The 23,536-nt window shown below is 37.4% G+C and overlaps 1 protein-coding gene across 18 annotated transcripts in view; it reads right to left on the bottom strand.

Moving 5' to 3' along the window:
* The window catches only part of DMD (dystrophin), a 1,191,992-nt gene that overhangs the window by 368,493 nt on the left and 799,963 nt on the right, over window positions 1–23,536 (bottom strand). For 17 of the 18 annotated variants that reach the window (XM_049835325.1, XM_049835324.1, XM_049835302.1 and 14 more), the window contains 2 exons: window positions 8,560–8,661; window positions 2,568–2,676 (listed from right to left, as the gene is read on the bottom strand). In XM_049835325.1, the coding sequence (XP_049691282.1) occupies window positions 2,568–2,676; window positions 8,560–8,661 (211 nt within the window). Of the gene's footprint in view, window positions 1–2,567; window positions 2,677–8,559; window positions 8,662–23,536 lie in introns of those variants that run through there. The other variant, XM_049835315.1, reaches the window with a different exon arrangement.

Here is a 23,536-nt window from a genome sequence, read left to right as displayed (position 1 = left end):
TGGTTAAAGCTAGCTCTCCCATAGCCAGTTTGAGTCTCTCTGCGCACCAGTTCATGGTTCATGAGAATCAGCAGCACAGAAAAAGCAAGTCCATAAAAATGTCTACAACTGAAGTGGCTAAAATTACTACAGAACTTATAGTATAGCATGAGAAAACCCATGAAAATTCCCCCCACCCCCTCTGTGGTTTTTTTTTTAACAAAATGAAAAAAAAATACTTTAGTAACAGATACCACTTTCTACCTTTCCAGAAAACCTGTTGTCTCAGCCTGGAGAAGGCTCAGGGGGATCATATCCATGTGTATAAATATCCGACTGGTGGAATAAAGAAGACGGAGCCAGACTCTCTTCAGTGATGCCCAGTGACAGGACGAGAGGCACCATGCAAAAATTCAAATACTAGAAATTCCATTTAAATATAAGAAGAAACTTTCTTTACTGTGAGAGTGGTTCAGCAACACTGGAACAGGTTACCTGGAGAGGTTATGGAGTTTCCATCCTTGGAGATACTCAAAACCTGACTGGACATGACCCTGACCAACCTGTGCTAATTGACTGGTCTTTGAGCAAGAGGAATAGATGTCTCCCTAGGTCCCTTCTGAACTCTACAGTTCTATGGTGGCACATCTATAATGATGTGATTGCAGTAAACTGACTCAAATAAAGAAAAATTATGAATTAGTGTTACAAGCACAGGTTCAAATTTGAAGTGTTCTTGGCAATAGAAAGGAAATCCATCTTACTTCCTATTTAATCCTTTATAGAACACCAGTGCTTTCATTTTCTGCATGTATAATTCCATTTGCTGAGTCTCAGAAATGTTAGTAGTCAGAGCCTACATTTTGAATTAAGGTAAATGAGTAATTCTGCAATTCTTCAGCTAAAGATGAGTTAATATAGGCATCTATTATTGCACTACTACTGTGTGTTCTCTCTCTTGTTCCATTATTACAATTTCCTTTGTAACAGCAAATATGCAAGTCACCAACACTCCCTCCCCCTGGAATCTGACATAACCTGCTGACATGCAAAACTGACACAGCAAGTTTAGTGACCCAGCACAGCAAAAAATGATTACGCATCTCCTTCAGTTCCCTCATGTCATTACATGAAATTCTATAGCACGCCTTAGAACAAAATCTTGTAAAGCAGGGATACTGCTGTACTACAGGTTTTAAAAAACACTAGCGGTATTAAGCCCTTTTTAGAAAACTGAAATGATTGCCACTGGAACCACAGCAGTTCTAAATGACTAAAACTAAATGATAGTTCCTATTTACTAAGATTCAACACATCATAAGCAAGACATCTTGCTTTGCTTGAATTGATACATGCTATTCTGACAGAAGTTGGACTTTCTTCTGGTACTGAATATTCCGGATTCTGTCTATATAGTACAATTATTTACTTCTCTGAAAAAAAGATTTTTCTGCTTTGCTGTCCTAGACAGTCACTAGTAGAAGGTAGAGAATTCTCCAATTTCAGCTTTTCTTGTATGCTACCCATTAAAACATGTTAAAAGCAAGAGGCATCAACATCCAACAAGTAATCAAATCCCAGGTGACTACTGTAGCTGTATTGTAGCCTGAGTTACAGCAAATCTGACATGTGCCAGGGGCGGGGGGTGGGGGGTGGGGGGTGGAATTTCTTTCTACTCCCACATCTGATGAGCAGCTTTCCAAATTGTATGGGTGAGTAACATTCTTCATCCAAGCAACTGAGATAAATAGTTCAATATCAAGTAAAGAATCTTTGAGACTTTAGAAACTGAGATTTAACCCAGTGCTTCCATTATATATTTCTTTTCCACCCATGCTTAATCACTACATTTCAAAGCAAAGCAGTGGGAAATAAAATCCATTTATCAAGGAGATAAAAATGAGCTTGTAATCCTTGTAGGGACCCAGCAGGTGCAAAGAGATATGAGAAGAACCTAATACAAATATTGTCCAAATAATTTAAATTAAATGGAGATCAAGTCTCTTGTTGTGGATTCATGAACTCAAGACACCCAGAGATATATATCACAGTCTTAATGTTTAACTGCAGAATTACTCTTACCATGTTGTCATACAACCTTTTCTATGAATACACAAGCTTTGTCTTGAAATAGTCTCAGTTCATTGCCCTATCATAAAAAGTAATTTCAGAATTTCATTCTGTGACCAATTTACATCCACTTGACCTGTAACATTATTATCTTTTAATTTAAATAATTCTTATTCCTTCATAGTATTTCCTCCATGAATTTATGTAGAAAGTCAAAATCTCATCTCATCTCTTCATAGAATAAAGAAACAAGATTTTGAAACAGTAATAATTTAAAAAGCATGCTGCAATCTTTTCATCAAATCCATAACCTAATTTGTCTTCTGGGACACATTACACAAAATAGAAAGGAAACGATAAAAAGCCAAGTTGAATGCCACACTAGCACACCTCCCATTTACAAGCTAAAGCTGAAATTTGTAAGGATGCAGAACAAATTTAGATGGTCTCCAGCCATTTTCATTTTAGCTGTGTGATTTGTAATTAATTTCAAAAGATGTATATACTGAAGCACTTACAGAGACCTGAAGAGAAAAGGCCAAACGCTCCTAATGCTGGCTTTTCCTTTAGTTGATGAATTAAATGGATTATTGCCTTCCAGTCAGCATTCAAGTCTTCTAATTTTTTCTACAATAGAAAAATAAAAAATATATTAAATTTATAATACGTAAATTAATGTAAATAAATGTAAAATAAATTAAACTTTTTTTCCTCCATCTGATGGACCAGCTGAATTAAAAAACAAACAAACAAACAAAAAAACAAAAAAAAAAGAACCCAGAAAGGTAGAAACAGCAATTAATTTTCACAAACGGGAGAGACGAATGTGTAAATTCCTTCCCAGTTGGGCTGCAAAACAGCTTCATGGTGTCAGGGTCCTGAAAGCATCTTTCCTCTTCGAAGTTTGGCTGCTGAAGCTCAGGGCCAACTTAGAGCCAGCACAGCTGCCTGACCACGACCACGACCACGGATCGATTCCTGGACCAACCTCGGCCTGTTCCCATCCCCATGGCCCTGCCGTAGCCCCCTGGGGCTGTGTCGGATTCTGGTTCCCCTCACGGGGCCTGATCCTGCCCCCCAGCCAGGGACTGCTTCTTGGCTGGGGGCAGCAGGAGAGGCCCTGGCTGGTGAGACATTATCCTGGAGCCCAGTGGGGAGACCCCACTGCTTCCGGGGGTAAGCACTGGCTTGCCCTGCTCCCCGGTCGACAGGCCTTTACACCCTTTTGGGGAACACAAGATGACTTTTTTTTTTTTTTTAACATACTGTAGAGAGGTGGGGGGTTTTTATCACCACGAACCTGAGATGCTAATTTTTTTAATTCAAATAGAAAGGGGAATTATGTATTAAAAAAAACCTTGTCAAGAAATCCTCTGCAATTTGTAATATCAAATGCAGAACACATTCTTCCACCTATTAAAAAAATAATAATTAAAAAAAAAAAAAGGTAAAAAGAAGGCCTTAGGAGTCTTCAGGGAGTCACAAACTTCAGTGTGTGGGCACGCAGTCCTGACCAGTAATGGCTGAACTGTTACTTTTAAACAAAACCTAAGTGAAAGTCGTGAGTATGAATTACATCTGTCCTCAGATAACCCTGAGAGGCATTTAGACTTGAAAATGTTGTTTCTACCCCTCTTTCTTCCTTTCTCTAAGAACTGTAAAGAAGGATGAAGCACTGCTAATTCTATGCTGGCATCTCTAAACTCTTAAAATGAAGACTGTATTTCTTTTTTTAAGCTGCTCCCTGATTGTCTGCTACAAAAAAGCAGCACAGTGCACCAATGCCACTCAGGAATGCTTTTAGTATTCTTGTGTCCAATTCACAATTAGATATGTAGTCTAAATCACAATCCAGCCCTGATGGAAACAGGATGCCTATTAAGAAGGGTACTTTAATTACCTAGAGCCTAAGACAACAGGGGTCAATAGAAGAGGGATAAGGAACAATACACATTAAATTGCTGTGTGTACACTCACACACACACATAGACACTGAGGTAGCACAATTTCATATTCTGATGCGTCAGGGGAGCGTTTCTAGAATTTGCCTTAAGCTTTCCATAAACACTCCAAATCTGCAAAGTTCTTTGGTATCTGTCACCAACGGAGGCCAGAATATGACCTGGTATAAACTCAGGACAGCTTTTAGTGTAAATGCTTGTTGATAGGGCAGGAGAAAAAGGATACAATTCCTCATTAGGGAATAAAAGAAGTTTTTATCTTTAAGAGCAGCTTAAAAACTGCATTAAAAATAAAATCAAAAGTCAGGAATATCAGAGATTCTCCTTGATAATAGACTATGAGGACTAGGCAGAAAAAGCAATCAGGGATGCATGATAGATGCAACTTGTTATATTACAATTCACAATTATACATATGTTTTATTTCTCTGTGGATTATGGACACACAGAAATACACATTTTGAACACATTTTATGTCAGATTTTAAAGTTCCTTTTTTTTTTCTGCTGTTGTAGCCCAAGAACCTACTTCCAGAGCTTAAAATGTAAAGGACTGCTCCAATATCTATTAATTCAATAGTAGCAGAGAATGCAGACAGCCCTTAAAAACAAAAGCTGGAGAGATTACACTATCAAAGTCTGGCTTCATTTTACAATATATTTACGGGAGCTAAGGAAGGAGATATGGATGTTATAAATATAATATTGGTCCTCACTATGAATAGCTGCTTAATCATTCAGGTGGATGTGAGCCAGAGACTTCTTTTAGCAATGACAAAATATAAAACATGCCCACCACAGACATTAGAGAGAGTTGTCTGAGGCAACATCTAAACCGCTAATAAGAGAGAAGCTAGTTCTAAACTCTTCTATCAGAGTTATGGTTTGAGCCAATCCTGCATCTGCCATAAATTAGCATGCATGCATTAAAATGTGAACTTCTTTGAGCACAGCAATTTTGCCGTAATTGCAGTGCCAGAGCTTTGGTGACAAGTATGAACATCGAAATATGTTGCATTGAGGAACACTTTTATTGATTTAATGATTTTCTTTAAATGTCAGCACCGGTGCAGTTTAAGTGAGGTTAACAATTGTACATGAACTAATCTCACTGACAGCACTAAAACTAGAGAGGAGTATTTCGAGAGAGAAATGGTGTAGTCTTTTAAAAGCAAGACTGAGGACAATGAAAATGACTTCCTCACTACTCACTCTCCCACCCAACATGGGAAAGGACAAATTGAGTGCTGTGGCAAGGAAACTACAGCTCTTCCACTGCCACAGAATCCTTTCCCAAATAAACTCTTCTGTTTAAGTGCTGTTAATCATGAGATTGGGGCTTACGTTCTTTCTATTGCCACTGTCACCAGCAGTAACCTCTCCCTCCCCCACTCACAAAAGCTTTACAGAAATGCTTTTCGAAAGCATGAAATCCATTTTATAAAAGTGAATAGGTCTGATTATTAAAGTGCTAGTGCTTAAAGGATCACACGTCTCATCCTATTCTTGACTCTAGAATCAGCATATACTAGGATTTCATTTGCCAACAAAAATATTTTTACAGTCCTGCATTGCAAAATTCCAATATCAGCACTTTTAGTACGCTTAGTGAAGGTGTGAAAATATACTTATTTCAGTGACATAACTATGAGATAAGATTAAGTATGTGTCAATATAAATCCATGGGAATTAATTTACATTCAAAACACCATAATGGGAGTATATTGTAAAGGCTGGAAAGATAAACAGCTAAACATTAGGAAATACCAGACTAATGTCAACAATGAACATTAATTCAGATACAATGAACATAATTGCACCAGTATCTTTAATTCTCTGATACATACTGTTTTTCAGCACAGGAGAGGCTTGAGGTGTGAATGAGTCTATAAAGCCTCTACTTCATTTCTTGAAAAAAATGGGAAGATTTGTGGTGAATTAAGTAAATCAGAGGGAAAAAAAGGAAGCTAAACCAAAGATGCCTCAGAGAACCAAATAATCTACAAAGCTGTCAAGCAATGCTATGCAAGTAATTAATGCTTTTAAAGAGGCCATATAATTTTATCTTTTTTTCTGTGCCACAAACTAAACAAGGAGTATGAGTCTAAGTATTGAATTGCTACTCGCACTGTGAGTGCTGTCAATTATCTTGTACAGAATTAGGCAGGGTTCAGCCTAAACCAAGGCCACCACAGCAGTGTTAATTCAAGAATTTTCTAAAATTTTGAGTGCCTAACTTTGCAACCTTGCTAATATCTTTTCAAGAACACCTTAATCTGAGTACAAATTATTTCTGCATCCACCAAATACATTTTCTGTAGAAAATGATTTTGACATCTGCTGAAAAGTCTATATTGGAACATATAAATAGCAGACATTGCTGGAAGTTACTCATGAAGAACAATGACAGAAAACCAATGCAGTATAAATGGGTGAAAGCTTAAGGAAACCTACATCATCAAGAAAGAAATTCAACTGTCCTGACAGTATATATTCACTGGTTCATGACTTATTGTACAAGACAGACACTGAACCAGAAATTAACTGAACTACAGAATGTAATGAAAAAGGTAAAATGCAATTAAAGAGGGACTAGAAATTAAATACTCAGTATTCCACAAGTAGTTACTAATTTCCTCACAGACACATTTTATAATGTCATTGTCAAAACTACAACTCATAGAACATCATAATCTTTATTTCAAGAGTTATCTTGTTCCAGTAAATCTGGTAGAAATTGGCAGTTTTCAGTGTCTTTGATGTGAACACTTAAAAGAAATAGACACAGAATACACTTCTATGTTAGAAGTTTGGCCTAAACAATATCATTTCACACCACTTATACTTCTGTCAGTGGTATATAAAACAAGTACTAGTTCTTCTTGAAAATGCCAGCATTCGTTCTGCAATTCTTTATATGCAATAACAAAAATTTAGAAAGCAAGCCAAAACCTCTAGTTTTTTGTTGTTTCAAGTACTTGGCTTGTTAAAATGTGGAGTAAGATTCTTCTAAAACTACAGCTGAAGTCATACGAAATAAGTAAATGCAGTTATCACAGAGTGATTTTTGTTCCATCATCCATTCAGACTGCAGATGACATCTTTCAGTTCCCAACAAAATTAGCACTATATTAGCCAAGGAAAATGCCCAACACAGAGTCAAAAGCTTTGTTTCTGCTCACTCTCATTATTACGCTACTTTTAAGTCACCTTCAGTTACCTCTTTTAGTGTTTTATCACTGTTTAAGAGATCCGATCATTAAAAGAAAGCATAGATACCAAAGGCGAAAATAACTCTTAAGGATTTCTATTCAGTAAAGAAGAAAAGAAACCAAATCATTCTTACAAATGTATTAATTTCTGAAGTGGAGATAAGCGCATTCATGTGCTCCCGTGAATGGGGATCTGCTGGTGGGATTTATAAGTAATTTAAAGGAAATTTTGTAAAAGTAGGACAATAATACTCCAAGTATAGTGACTAAACAGGGATGGAAAAACAAGAAATTCACTGTAGAGTTCACCTATAGACAGTCTAACTTTGTGAGGAAACCTTCTTCTGTAAAAAGAGGTTACTGAGTCCTGTAGATTTGGAAAAGCTCCAAATACAAAGTTTACTACCTCTGCCCAGCCAGAAGCAATTGCAATAGATACTTAGTATAGTCAATAAGCCACTATAACAGTTTCTGGGAACTCTTCATCATCATGTTCACAGATACTTTATTGGCAGTTATAAAACCAGAAACCAGATCAAGCTCTGGTCGATATGGTAGTGACCTTACTAGTTTGGTCTCCCACTCCAAAAGTAGCTGTACCACACATGGGAGGCTTCTGGCTGATTATTTTCTGCTGCAAGATTCTACAAGACAGAAAATGATACTCTAGTCTCAATGAAGGTCTACATAGCCTTTAGGAAACCGAGTGTAAAGTATCCCCTTCAAACTGGTTTCTCTGCTGGGGAGAAGGATTCTATAGTACATTTTTCCTAAAAGAGAAGTGTCGAGAGGCATTAGCCTTCTTAACAATGTATCCTCTGTTCCAAAACAGAATCAAGTCAATCATTCTACATGAATTTTAGCAGACAGAGTAGGAAAGCTCTATATTGCCATGTCTTCTTTCCTTCACCATGACAAAATTTTAGGGCAAAGGGCCCTCTTTATGACTTGACTCTTACCTTTTCTAGAAAACATGTTATTTTTTTTTTTTTTAATTGACAAAATTTCTGAAAGCAAAATTCAAAATAAGGGAGTTTAAAAACATGTTATATGGTGCCATTAATTAGGCATCAAAAATTACATTTGCTTTCAATGCGGATTACTCTTGAGGAGGTAGAACAACCTTAATGTCAGAAACAATATTCCCATCACAATATGCAAAAAATTTCTAGCTGGGAACATTACATTTTTCCTGGCTATGCCGTCACACAACAGAACAAATGCCATTTGCCAAGTTCTTTCATTGATTTTAAACAGAGCACATCAAGGACAAGTGTACAACAGGGGAAGCATAACCCATTACACAGTAATGGATATTGCTAAAGGTTGCTTCATTACCTTTACTGGATGAGTGGCTGGTTTTTCCTTATATAAATGACACCCTTTAGACAAAACCTCTTCCACATTCGGCTGTTTAGCCTGCACTGCTGCTTCAGTTTCCTGAAAAATAAAACACATGCAGTGTAGATTAACCGTAGCATAAGCAATAAGACTGAAAAGTCCTAAAGCTCCATGGGAAGCTGTAAAACACCAATAGATTAGTTTCTGTTCAGAATTGGTTTCTGGGAAAACTTATGGATAGTGGCAGCTAACGACAAAGACGCTCACCAGAGAAAACAAAAGCAAAGAGGGATGGAAAAGAGTAATGCTAGCAAAATAAACAGCAATAGGTCCCTTCATCCTGAAGGTTTCAACAAAATGATTACAAACCTAACACAAATTCATACTAGGAAAGACAGGCATAAGAAATCTCATTTAAGCAGCTCTGTCCTTTTGTCTGGTTTACATTACCAGCAGATTAAAAGTGCACTGTTTAACATTTTGTTCATATAGTATATGGCACTAAAACCGTATCATCAGATGCAGCAATGATATTGAATTTAGGAAGATTAAAAATATTAATAGAAAACGACTATTACTAGTAGTAAACTAATACTTATCTAGTAAAACATTTATACTGATGAATTAAAAACAAAAGCATAGTAGCAGTGACAGTTCCCAAAGGTACAGGGAGGCACCTACCATTAGCAATGGTACCCTACTGAATTAGCAACAGCATATTCTCTAGCAATTTTCTTTTTTAATCTGGAAAGGTGTAATTCATGTGCTAACATCAGGCAACTCCAAGAAACCCTTCCCAACATACAGCAGCTTCATTTCATCAGGCACTGACCAAATAAATGTCAGGTGAGGCACTACATGTAGATAATTAAAAGAAGAAAAAAAAAAATCACTGAAAAGTGTAAAAGAAATGATAAACTACACCTGGAGTTCCAAGATTCATATTGCTTTCATATTTCAAGTAACATAAGCAAAAAAGAAAAAAAAAATATCCCAGGGTTATCCAAGATATTATAATTAACTGGTTGGTTTGTTTTTGTTTTCCTGTCCCCACTCTTCTCCCACCTATTTTATAGCTTGATTACCTTGTCGTAACCAATATTGCAGACTATCCACTGCCTCTCCAACTTGATTTTCTGTCCACAATCTCAGTTATCATTAGTTTGACAGCAGACAAGATTGTGTGCCAGGCTTGTCACTACTTGATACGACACATCATTTCATTGGCGGAAATCTGCTATTCTTTGCTCTGCAATAAACTTGTTGAAATCTATGTCATTTTAAGTTTCAGAAAGGGCCATTTTGCTTCTCTGTTTCAGCTCAACATAGAAAACATGTCTACACTGCTGCCTGAAATTTTACTTGCGAAACTTTATGGACAATCAGTAAAAACTAAGAAGTGTTGATAAATTCACTATCATCTCCCATTTTTCTTTTCAAGTATTGTTTATCAATAGCAAATGAAGTGAATTACAGCTTTTCTGATTTCCTGTAATGGTATTTGAAACATGTTTGCATTTAATTGCTTTTTATTATGCATTTCTATATTCATGAGATACAACTGTAAGGATTCATAGGGAATGAGCAGTGAAAAGCAATGCACAGCCAAATTGGGATACTGCGGGGGGGCGGGGGGGGGGGATTGACCTGTTGATCAAATCCTCATTAACATCCTATTTTCTTTCTGTTTTAATACTAGGTTAGCTTTCTACTTCCCTACCCACCATATAAACAAAAATAATCATCAGAGAGTGTTAATGAAGAAGGTAATTTTCTGCCTATCTTGCTGAAAAATAGTCATTTTAATATTTGTTTAGTTGGGGGTTTTATTAAACTAAGCCATTTGCAGTATTTTGCCAATATTTTGTGTTGCGTTATTCTACACGTCTCAAATACTTATGTTATTTTATAACAGCACCAGGTAACATAAAAAATTACGTAGCAGGGAAAACACGTTACAATTCCCTGCAGGGCCCAAGAATATCAAGATCACTATGGCAGCACCTGCGCTGCTGGTTTGACCCGCAGCGTGGACATGCCTTTGACGTGGATCCCTCAGTCTCCCCCACTCGCTGGGTTCTGGTTTCCACCGTGGACTGGTCCGGGAGGGGACAAATCGGTTTTCTTCAGGCCGTAACCAGCGTGGAGGGTGTGCTCTAGGAGCGCACCCAGCATGGCCCCAGGCCCTGAGGCCTCCCCACAGCCCTGCCCCAGCCATGGGCCCTGCTGAGCCGGGCCCACCCGTGGGCCCGCGGCCCTGCCTGGCCTTGCCCCATCCCTGGGGAGATGCCCAAGGCAGGGGGCTGGGGCGGCCCTGGAGCCTCCCGGCTGCCCCGCTCCTGGCTGGGGCGGTGGGACGGGCCCGGGGTTTGGGGCCCTGCCCCGAAGGCCCCTCCAGGGGAACCCTCCAGGGGAACCCTCCAGTGTCCCTGGCCTACAGGGGAGCCGCCGGCCCTGCAAGTCCCCAGCGGCTGTATGGAGGACGGAGCAAACCCGAGCGCGTACTGGTCCCTCTCGGGGCACCTTTGCCACATCCCCTTAACATTTTCTAAGACTTGAGGAAAGGCAGAGGCTCTTTAGGAGGCTCTCTTAAGCTTTGTCATGTATTTCATTTGACTGGGTTTGTCACGACGGCCACTAACAGTACCAGTCGAGTTCCACTACCAGGAATCAAAAATTCAAACCCAGAGGAACCTGGCCAGGGAAGGCACTCTGGGCTAATTAAAAGGACTGTTCATAGCAGGAGTTACTGCTGAAGTCCAGTAGCTGTAACAAATTTTGGCTGTTCAGTATTTATTTGTATTCTACCTTCGACATTGAAATTTGAATTGTGATTTACCATATACACACATACAAATAAGCTAATTTCCCTTTTAAAATTAAGAGAAAACGAAAAAAAAAAATGCAAAACCAAAACGAATGACTGATGGTACCATGCAACTCCACATTCTGCAGAAAACAAGAAAACACTTAACAATCCTTTTAATTGTCATATTTTATGCTAATACTAGTACACACAACATGCATAAAAAAATAAGGTATTCCGTTTCTACATATTATATAAACATTTAAAAGGTATTCCTTATGGATTCAAAAGGTATTTGTTCTTTACGGATAGAATACAGGTATAATTTTCCATAGCCAGCTAACAGAAACATAATGGATTTAGCTGTTAAATCACCACTTCCTTCTGCTCTACAATATGCTGGAGTTACATGAACTAATCTTGTGTAGTCTGATCTTTCAAATTCAATGGCCTTAACCTAAACCGAAATGCACTGTGCAAGTCTATCCAATATAGCATGTTGCTTCACTTGATATTTACGCAGAAATAATAATAGAGATAAGAGTCCAGGGAAAAAAGGCGTTCTCAATATCTTGTCATTAATTTGGATGCCGCTGAAATTAAGAGATGCCTTATTTGTTAGAGCAGCAACTACTCCTTGATTGCCGCACATTAATTCCAACATCACCTTTTAGATGTGATGTTTCTAACTTTACAAAAGGATTTAAAATAAGCGCACACCTGCCGTTTAAATCACTGCAGAAACTTTGAGGGAGCTCTCTGCCCAGTACTCTGCCTGATGGGATAGCCCCTTGACGAATTCTGCCCAGTGAGCAAGTTTCCAGCAATTTCAAATCCATTTGCTAGGTGACACCCTATTAATATGGGTCAGCGGGCAAGAGAGTAGTTTCAGGATACTGCTCCATCATTCAGTTCCCAAAGAGAACAAGAAGGTAACGACCGTGACATGGCCTCCAATGGTTCGCTCACGACAGAGACTGCAGTTATTATTTAGCTTGTGCAGGAGCCAAGAGAATAGTGTACTCCTGGAACAGGGCCTGATGTCTGCTCTTGATCGTGCAGGCCAGGCTACTACTAAAGCTAACAGGGGCTGTCCATGCTCTTGTCCACCAGTTTTTAGAGAATACCAAAGCCATAACTTTTTAAAAGGCCTGATTCAAGATCACTGACTCCTCTGCCACACTCGTTTTGCTCGCAGTGGGAGGATGCCTGTAGGGCGGATGCAGCGCTGTTTCTGGGAGACAGAGCTGACTCTACTGGAATTGCGCGATTTATGAACCGCCTGTGAAAGGAATCGTAATGCTACTTCTGGGCTGGGTGATGAATATGCTAATTAAACTTTTCACACATATGGCAAAGTAAAATACATCATCATTGGAAACTGCTGTTTCTCAAACATGTATAAACAACAAGAATCAAACAGGGGCCACCTTTTTTCCATGACGTACCATCTATGAATTTTCAGTGGTGTTAAAACGGTGCATCCAAGTTGATGAAAGCCTACTGCTGAATAAGCCACATTGGCTTCTGCATTTCCAACAACATGTCAGTTCAACCTGCTGAACAAATTTACAGGCTGAAAAAGTGGCAGGGACTTGTCTACAGCCCCATCTGGACTATGAAAGTCTGTTGATATAGCTCAGAACTCAGAAAATTCATATTCCGTAGCTGAAACCAATATATTGACTAAACCTCTGGTGTGTATGCCAATGGAAGAGAAAGTTTGATGGCTTGGCATATGTTATTTCAAGAGATGGTAACTATCCTAGCAGACACAGACAGGCTGTTTGACATATGCTGCACATATACTAGGAGGCCCAGACAGCTATCTGTAAAAGTATGTGCAGCATTTCAGACTGTGTATTGGTCTATATTAAGAATCATAAGCACTGATTCACCTTCTCTGGTAATGACGGTAAAACTTTTGGGATCGATTTCCCAATGAGATTATGTCCATGGGACATTTTCTGCAGGGACAGTAGGAGAAGCTCAGGATGACTAAACTTGCGTCTTCATGGTGAAGTGCAATGCAAAAATGGAAACTTCCTTACAACCTTGAAACAAATAAATATAACTTTGAAATTAATATAGGGAGTTGTTTTAAAAGTCATGACCTCTTTTTATCAAGGTGGTACATTAAATGAAGATTAAAGAAGAGAATTATTCACAGGAAAACAGAAGCAATAAGCAATTTCCCTTCACTTTACTGATCAAGACAAGGCAATGAAGTTTAACAAGCAAATACACTAAATCTAAAATCTAAAATAATTTGGAGGCTTTTCATTTCAAAAAGGTATTTTTCAAAATAATCAGATATAAATCCCCACGTATATTTGACTTGATAACAGAAAATTACATTTAATTATGTTTTTCTTGTCTTTTAGATGAGGGAGATTGTAACCTGTAACCAGAATTCTCTGAGGTTGGTTTTCTTATTCAGGCACACAAGAAGTTCCAGCAGGGTTCATAGAAATATTCACGTCTATCTTTCAGGTTAATATTCCCAGTTATTTTAGGGAAAAAGCTATAAATAAACGGTGAGATTCTGAGTGCCTCATTTTTAATTCACAAGTAAAGGCAAGTGAATAGAAAACGTGAATGTATTCCTGTCTTCAAGAATTCTGGTTCTAAATAAGTGACCTCATTTTTTCTTTTGACTCAGCTCTGCACATTCCCATTCATGAAGCAGACTAACAAGCTCAAACACCACAAAGAAGAATGGTCAGAGGAGACTTAATTAAAATACATCAAAGTTCAGCTACACCACAGTGAGCATCACATCTTGATGATAGGTCAGACAGTACAGTCAATGGCATTCTCAGTATTCACTTTAGATATTTATACAATATTACTAGAATACATCCAAGTCATGCTATTAAGAGTTCTGTGGCCATATTGAGGTGGGACCTAATCCACTGGGGGAAAACCACAGTTGCCAGTATTTAAACTTCCTGAATAAAGACTTTAATCAATTTTGATAAAATTCAAGGCAAGACAAGCTTGTACCTCTGTTCTTTTCTACATAACAGATGAAAAGGTTTGATAACTTCCTGAATATTTTACTTATCTCTCTATAGAAAGAAAATGCTCTGTTAACATCTAAGTTACAAAATTTAACTTCACCGTCTGGTCTTAGGGATTTATAGGAAAAAACAAAACAAACCAAACAAACAAAAAAAACCCCAAGTGATTCAATTTAAAGACCATTCCATTAGTGGCCTAGGTAGAGGCTTAGTGTAAAACTGCTTTATCGCTAAAAATATTCTGTAACTAGCAGACAAGCAATTTTATGCACCTGCCTCTAAAAATGTCATTTTAATGAGTAAATAAAATAACCATTCTTTCCCCCATTACCTTAAACCACTGACCTTTTAAATGTGTGAGACCCAAAGTACAGTCCTAAGGCAGTGTTGGAAGCTATCTTAATGGGGAAAAGAATATTGCGAGATTCATCCAGCTTTCTAAAGTAAAGGGTGGAAAAGACAGTCATCTGATTTTAATAAGAGACTGGGAAATTGGTACAACTATAGCTCTTGACCTATGTGAACAATTTTCAAGATTCTTTAGAGGAGAAACAATTATTTCATGGAAAAGAGCACTACATGAAGGACCTCTCCCTTCTAGAAGTGCAACAACTCAGTTCTAGAGTTCATAACTACTTTCTAAACCTATGAGCGCAGCCTTTGTACACTTCATAAAATATGCAGACAATGTGTCTACTAAGACTTGGTGGTGTTTTTCATCATTCCACTCCTCTTATTCCTTGTACTGGAAAAGGGAAGGAAAGAAAAGAAATAGAAAAAGGAAATCCTCTGCAATTAAACGGAACTAAGATGGTCCCAAAATTAAAGGCATGCAGACAAAGTGCCTGAAATAGCAATCCCCATGACTCTGCAGAGTGAAAGGATGTTTTTTCCAAAGCACATTTTCCTGTTGGCTATCAAAAATTTGTGAGCTTCTCTGTAAGTCTAGAGGAGATGAAATACAGTATTTTTTTCTCCACACAGAGAAATCAGTATCTATCCATTGCAGCTGTCTGTCCTGAAAAGGAAATTTCCTGGAGGTGCTGAAGATAGATGAAATTATTAGCTGGAAAGACATGACCTGCAGATATGGCGTATGAAAAAAATTTGGCTATGGTGGTCATATACTGATAAAGCACAGTTAATCATCCAGTTGGACAGTGAAAAGGCCCAGTAAGAAGAACTCTTTAAGATTGGATATGATTCAGAATTTTTTATTTTAAGAGTGGACAGGACACAGGATGAAACAGCTGCTCCTGTTCCACCTAGACTGCAGATCCTGTCTTAGTTCCAGTGCACAATATAAAAGAGATAATAACAAACCCAGGAGAACTGACACACAAGCAGCAAATTTGGCAGAAAAACATAATGAGAAGTTCTTGGGAGAAAATAAGGGAAGTCCAAATAATTTTACAAGCTCTCTCCTAGTTATGTGCTCTTTTAGATGCTGAAGGATAGCAGGTTAAGAGGAAGAAAAGTTACTTACATGGACACAGTAGCAGATATGGATTACCACCATAAGCATCTTGACTGGCAAGTGAAATTTGGTGATAATTATAGAAGCACTGAGTCATAAAAATTGTTTATTTCTTCTCATAAACAGGAAAGAAAGAAATCAGAATTTCTTCACTCTCGTTGCACAAATAATGACAGTTTTGTTCAATAAACTGAATTAAAAATCATTTAACTTGGGAGGGAGGCATTTACTTATTTATGTTATCATCTAATTCTTGGTTGCTTATTCTTCTCTCTCTTAGGTCAGGGCTTATATGCAAGTTTTCCTCTTTTCAAGTTTAGTAAATAAAGAATTATTTTCAGGGGCACTTCTGGCTACAAAAGGAAATTAGAAAAAATCAAAATCAAAATCTATTACTGTTCTAACATCAGTTTGTCGACTGTAACATATGTTCAGATATGCCCATCTTCTGGTACTAGTTTTTAATACATCATTTAAAAGGAATATTCATGAGGATATAGTTCTACAGTTTGTCTTCCAATAGTTACAATGGCATGCATTACTGGAAAAAATGGTAAAGACTGCTCCAGTAAGTTGCTTCAGCAGCAGAAGCATGGGTAGAGTTCAAGAAATGGAATTTACATTCTTACAGTTTGGAAAATATGCAGTTTGCTCATTTCCAGCTGCTTGGTTTGCAACTGCGAATGGCTAAGTTATGTCCATACTCTGGGTGATGGCACCTTTTTTTTTTTTTAAATTTCCAAAAGCACGTATGTTATCAGAAGTTTATCTTTTTAAAATCTGACCCATTCATTTCATTCTGAATGAAGAAAAATCTAATTACAAAGTAAGGAATTAAAAGAACTAGTAAGGAAATGCTACTCAATAGGGCTCAGTGTTAAACAACAGCCAGAGCACAGATTTAAATGGACGTACTGGATATGGCCAAGATGAAGTTAATTTTCTTCACAGCAGCCCGTATGGCACTTTGTTTTGCATTTATGATGAAAACAGTGTTGATAACACAGGGATGCTGTGTTGGACTGAGCTGCCTGCCGGGGTTAGACCACAACAATGCTTTAGACATTTCAAATGTTTTAAACATTAGATTGGATATTAGGAAAAATTTCTTTACTGAAAGGGTTGTCAGGCATTGGAACAGGCTGCCCAGGGAAGTGGTTGAGTCACCATCCCTGGAGGTATTAAAAAAGCATGTAGATAAGACACTTCAGGACATGGTTTAGTGGGCATGGTTGACAGTTGGACTCGATGATCTTAAAGGTCTTTTCCAACCTAAATGATTCTATGATCTTTCACTGCAGAATCTGTCATAACTAACAGGTTCACTCTCTTTACCAGAGTATCCCACAAGAGTTAAGCTTTACAATGCCATGCTTAATATCTCAAATCCACATTTACTTGTAAATTTAGCACAAAATCTGCAAGAGGATTGAGCGTTTTCCACATTATCACTAACTTCAGTGTGAGAAGAAACTAAGATTCTATTAGGCATATAGTTTTGGTTTTACGCAAAAAAAAACCTGAGAAGATATACATTCCCTGCCTGTAATATTTACTACATAGCAATCAATTCAAAGCAAATTAAGCCAAAGCTAATAGGACCTTGTGCAGATATAAGCAGTCATTTTTATGGGTTCTTCTTCAGATTCCAGTACTTTAAACTATGTGAACAGTAGAGCAAAATATATAATCTTACAGAAGAGGACTTACTGTTTAATAAATAACATGCTATTATCAAGAAGATTAATGTCCAAGAGCTTTCAAGAATTGTGTTTTGAAGAGAAAGAAGGCTTTCTGTTAGGAAAAGAGCATATGAAAAAGAACATAAATGGTGAGAATGTTAGAAAACTGTATTTTCCGAATAAGAGCAGAAATATCCTATCTCTGAACACCTAACCATAATGAAGCAAGCTATAGTTTTGATACTGACTTCCCTAGAGTCTCAGTAAACTGCTCTGTCATTTCTATACGTTTCCTCCTGTATTTATTTGCTTCTTTATATTAACCACACTTTTCTCTGGGACTCTGAACAGTACCTGAGCTGTTATTCATAGTACAAGGAGGAAGCCAAAAGACAAATCTGAGGTACAACCTCACTCACTTCCAAGCAACTCACCCATGGTTCTGAAAAGTGTATGCTTTCAACAATGGAATCACATCTTGCTTTACTAGTCATCCATGATTTCCCAGAAAAATACTACCACACATCAAACACTTGATCACCTTTCAAAAATCTTTCCTCTCCTTAAACACTGGGACACAGATACGCTTGCAATCCATCCTTAAAGCTGCAAAGTCTGTTACAGATTAAACAATTTACAAGGATTACTCATTGGGAAAGTTTTGCCACATTTTCACAACCCATTTGCAGTTAATATTGTTTAATATTCTTGCACTTGGAATAGATTTGGGTTTTTTTAAGAGGTTTGGATACAGACTGTTTAAAATCTAAATGCTCAAAGCTCACAAAGAAAACATTGAGCAGGTTGCTCCTCAACATCCCATAAAAAGATTTCCGGAATGAGCGAGTTGATTTATGCACAGAATATCAACCTCTAGGTTCTAAGAGTTGATTAAAATGACATTTACTGCAGATCTTAATAATGCATTGAAAATAGGAGCAGTTTAAATAATCAAACAATATTTCATCATCAGAAGTTTTCACAGCTCAACCTTTTGCCAAATCAGACACAGATGTCAGACTACAGTGAACTAAATCCCTGGGGTACATATGCCTTACATGCTCATGCGGACAAACTGTACTACCTTTAACTGCATATAAAAACTACTCATTTAGAAGGGTGTTAGCAAAAAAAAAGTTAGTAAAAGAATCAATAAAGAGTTAAAATCTGACTTATCTGGCCTAGTTTGTCAAGCAGGAACCAACAAATCAAGGCTGATGGAAGGAAAAATACAGCAATGTCCAGTCGGTGCTTTCATTCTCTCCTGTGGGTGAATTTTCTTTTATTTGTCTACAGTTAGGTTTGCTACTCCTCAGCCATGCTCTTCTTTTATGTTCTAACTGGAGGTTATCAAGTATATAATGAAGTGATTGACAAGAGTTGACAGCTTTCCTATTGTCATTCAAAGCCTATCAGGCACAAAATCCAAATGCAAGTTATTTTTAAGAATAGAGAGTTATTTCATTTTTTAAGGATGGCCTATTTTTATCTGCCAAAACCACAATATGCTATTTTAAATGTATGGCAAGTGACCACCATGGACAATAAACAGGTATAAATACTACACCCAGAGACAGTTTGAAGCTTCTTTAGCAGTATAGGCAAAAATCAAGGCTGTATTGGAAAAGAGGACTCAAGTATAAAGGAGTACTGGAGGGGTGAGTGACGACCTAGAAGGTAAGGAGGGAGTAAAGGGACAAGATTGGGAAACCCAGTAAGCAGGGAGAAACAACCAGTGAGATTGCAAAAGGATTCGGCGGGAAGGTGGCTGGAAAGCATCAAATGGTTTTTAATATTGTCTGGAGAAGATTTGGAAGGGTCAGCAGGATTTCCATGAGCTAGAAGTAGAAACAGGAATTTCTGCATTTTGTCAACTCATTCCCTGTCTGTAGCATCAGTTCTCTACCCTTTCCTTAAAATGCAGGGATACGCATCTCTGTTCATCCCCTCCGTGTCCTCACCCTCTATAGTCACCCACACCTGTCACAATCCCCCTTGGAAAACTGTCTTCCAGGGGAAATGGCAGTGCTGAGACAAAGACCGGGAGGAATTCCCAGGAATTGCAGCTTTAATCTCCTCCTATGGCCAGAGGAGGTACGCGGACTCCTAAGGCTTTTAAGAGGTAGGAGGTGAAGGAGCGGGCACTACTACCTTCCTCCTCTCCCCATATCCTTCCTTCCACCCTGCACATCCTGAGCTGTCCTGAAGAGGTAAGGAGCACCATCAGCAGACATTTACAGATCATGTAGGATAGGGTCATCTGTTCAGGTTGAAATAAAGCATCTCCAGTTTCTCCTTTAGCGGTAGGAGAATTGGAATCAAACTCAGGATCCCAGGCTGTTTGACCGTAACGAGTAAATCATTGCAATGACACAGAATTTGTGGAAGTAAAGTATTCAATGTAAATAAACTCCACATAAATTTATGCAGTGGTAATATGCATATTATTAAAAGAAAATCCAGAAATGTAAAGAAAAAAAACTAAGCACTGGTAGCTTAATGTATCCATTTACTACATCGCAGCATGTTCAACCAAAAGAATACAGAGGAATATGGAATGAGGTTGGGTGAATATCTGCATTTTCATTTACTAATAAGTATTTTTCTATGCACCTTCTACACATGCTGTCATTGTTTAAAAAAAAAAAAAAAAAAAAAAAAGCAGAGGAGAAAAGATGCTGTTTTACATACACTTTGCTCCAAACTAGTTAACGGATTCATTGACTAATTTAAGAAGATTAATTCTACAATCAAAACCTAAGTGCAGATTTTGAGAATACAATAGATAACTCAGAAGGTGAAACATAACTTAAGATGCAGAATTTAGAAAAAACTTAGCCATGGAACTACAATCACAAGACCTGTATGCCTAACAGATAGTATTACCCACAGTGCAGAACACATCTCCCTGTTGAAAAATTAAGACAAAGGGATACCATCAGAAAGAATTTTTCCAAGACACTCACTGTCTGTCTGGGCAATTGCTATCAAAGTCTTGCACACGTAGCCAGCGAAGCTGTAACCTTCCAGAAATCCAGAGCAGGCCAAAGGCATTTGTCCTGAAGGTCTCTACTACCTTTAGCTCCTCATCTCTGGCAAGGAGACTTTGTTTTCATAGGATTATGCAGAAAAGCTCATACATCTCAGAATAATTTATATAGGCACTGAATGAATTAAAAAAAGACAATGATTGAAAATGAAATGCCAGCCTTCTGCCCAACATTGAGTTCTACTACTACAAATGCTGGTTGTAACTCCATATTAATTCCCTGGATGAACAGATAACTCTATTTTGAAATTATCTATAATTGATCTTTGGACAAACATTTAAATAAAAGGTTAAAATACTTTGGGGGTTTTGAGTTTCTTTTCCAAAATATTGCAAGCTATGCATTTTAGCACTTCCTTTTAAAAATTTACTTAAATTCACTTCACATAACGAAACTCAGGAGAAATATTTTCAAACTAAAATGTACCTGGGAGGAAATAGCCTAAGAACTTTTTTTTAAAATACAGTATTCAAGCAGTTTTCATAGGAGGCTGAAGAAAGAAAGTTCGGTTACACAATGTTTTCCTAATTATTTTTGTGCAATATGAACTGGTGACTTTTAGTATTCTCTCACCAAAGTACTTTTAATTACACTTAACAAGTGCTAATTTGTATTTTTGGGTTGCTAAGCTGTAAACGTTTTCGTTTTTAGGCTCCGTTTGTAAGTAGCTTTTCCAGCCCATTTTTCCTTTATGCTATTTGCTTGGACGTCTATATGGGTTTCTGAACCATTCTCAAAGCTGTATGTACTGGTGTGAATGATCTGGCACACCACAGCTAGAGATTTCACTCCGGGGTCACATATTGCAAAACCACACTCCAATTACATAACTACAGATACCTTAATGGTAGTTAAACAAGCAGAGCCCAGCAGTCACAACATACTACACTACAGCTTTTGACAATAGATTCAAAATGTTCCTACCAATATTGGTTAGATTTTGTTATTCACCACGTTTTTTTCTATTTATTTCAAGAACTGCCAGCAAGCGAACACTTAGGAAAGAGACTGCTTATGCAGAATTGATGCATAACAAAAAGAAACAAGGATTAAAAGAGAAAAATTCTTGTGATGAGATATATAGGCAGTAAAAAAAAAAAAATTCTACAAACCCATATAAATTTTTGTTTTTTCTTTTCTACATGTTTCTTTCCGACAAGTTTGGCACTACTCAGGCTATGTTAAAACTCACACAATTTTGTAGATTATAATCTACAATGAGTTAGTGGTGTTTTCAATTACAAACAAGGCTACCGAGTTAATAATCTTTGAAAAGTATTTCAGTAGACTGATATTTATTATATGCAGTGCTAATTACTTGTTTACTTGGACTATGTTAGGAATACAGGGTAGCTCATCATAGAGGAAGCATAAAGAATGTAAACCTAACCTGCTACTACTTATTTTCTCTAAAGACAACTAGAAAACCCATAATTAAAATGATCTTTAATACTATGCCATAGATAGCACTGCTTCTTTGTAACATTATGTTTTTTTACTTATTTAAATTCTATAAAAATGGCATATTAACGTCACTTAATCTTAGTAATGCCACCAGATTATACACCCACCGCCCCCCCCCCCCCCCCCCCCCGCAAAGTACCACATTACTTATGAAGTTCAGAAAGTGACTCTAGTTTTTCTCACATTCTTTGTTTTCTGGACCACCATTAGTCAAAACTCGGAATTAAAGTACATAAACTGTTGGCAAGATTTGAACATTTTCCAGGCATTGTTTAATCCTGTAAAAAGTTACTATTCAATTAATGCTGCAGCTTTTCTGCTCTTTCAAAATTTTGTCTTTGAAGTAGCAATTCACTAATAAAATTCCACTGTCTCAGAAACTTTGAATGTTTTCTATGGATGAACATTTACTTGAAAGTGTCATTAACTGAAGATTGATATTAGTAATAAAAGCTATCAAAAGTACTAGCTACTTCTTTTCTTGGTTAACTAAAATGGTTTTCTCTGGACTGCACTCCTGGAGAGCAAAGAAAAAAGAATCAGCATATTTTATCTTGCTAATCGAGCAGGACTGAAAAATCTGTAAACTTCAATTTTTCTGAAGACTCAGAATGCTTGACTTTATAAAACTACTGACCCACAGATTTCAAACACTAACTAGCAAAGCAAATAATCCATAGTAACAGCTAAAAAACAGTAGCAACTAAAAAGGTATTAGCACTAGCCTATTTGCTAGCTTTCCTTATCTCCACCTTACAAGACAATATACTTTCAATTCTTTACATATTTGGGTTTCTAAAAAATATTTTAGCTAATGATTTCTTGCTGACTATGTCACAACACAATAAAACTTCCTCACTATGTGTGTGTGCACACATGTACATAGTGGACATGAGTGGTTCTTTTCTTAACTGTAAAAAACCCTTTAACTCCCACCTACAGTATTTTTCTAAAGCCTTAGCACTCCACAAATGTTGCATGGACTACATTTAAAAAGTGCAATCTGACTGTAACGGATCACGGAATGTTAATTTTATCTTAGTCACAGTTGCGGTAGGTTGTGATAGGAAAGCTTTTACTTCTGTTTTGTCTTATCCCGTCATTTTGATTTTTATATATTTAAGAAAGCCCTATTATTCTAGTACTGTTAGACTGAAACCTGACTTCTGAAACTAACAGTTCTTTGAAGCCTTCTGGGGTTCTTCTTGTAAGCAAAAGATCTGGGAATATCTAATTAAAATTCTCGATGTCCTGGGGTCCTATCATACATAGAATTGGAATTAAACAGGACTATGAATAAATAACTATTTAGACAAAAAGAAAATGGAGAGAAATCAAGAGAAAAAGTTGGTTAGACCTTCCGAAGCTATTTTCTTAAGCTGCCAAACAACTAGTGAAGTATCACTCGTTACCCTCCCTTCCAGGATTCCTTTTATTCTTTTTCTTGCAGGTGAAGTAAACAAATCTCAGCA

This window comes from Accipiter gentilis, chromosome 32 (genome assembly GCF_929443795.1).
Source record: "Accipiter gentilis chromosome 32, bAccGen1.1, whole genome shotgun sequence".
Lineage (NCBI taxonomy): Eukaryota > Metazoa > Chordata > Aves > Accipitriformes > Accipitridae > Astur > Astur gentilis.
The sequence above is the reverse complement of the archived record's forward strand: the minus strand, read 5'-3'. Positions and strand labels throughout refer to the sequence as shown.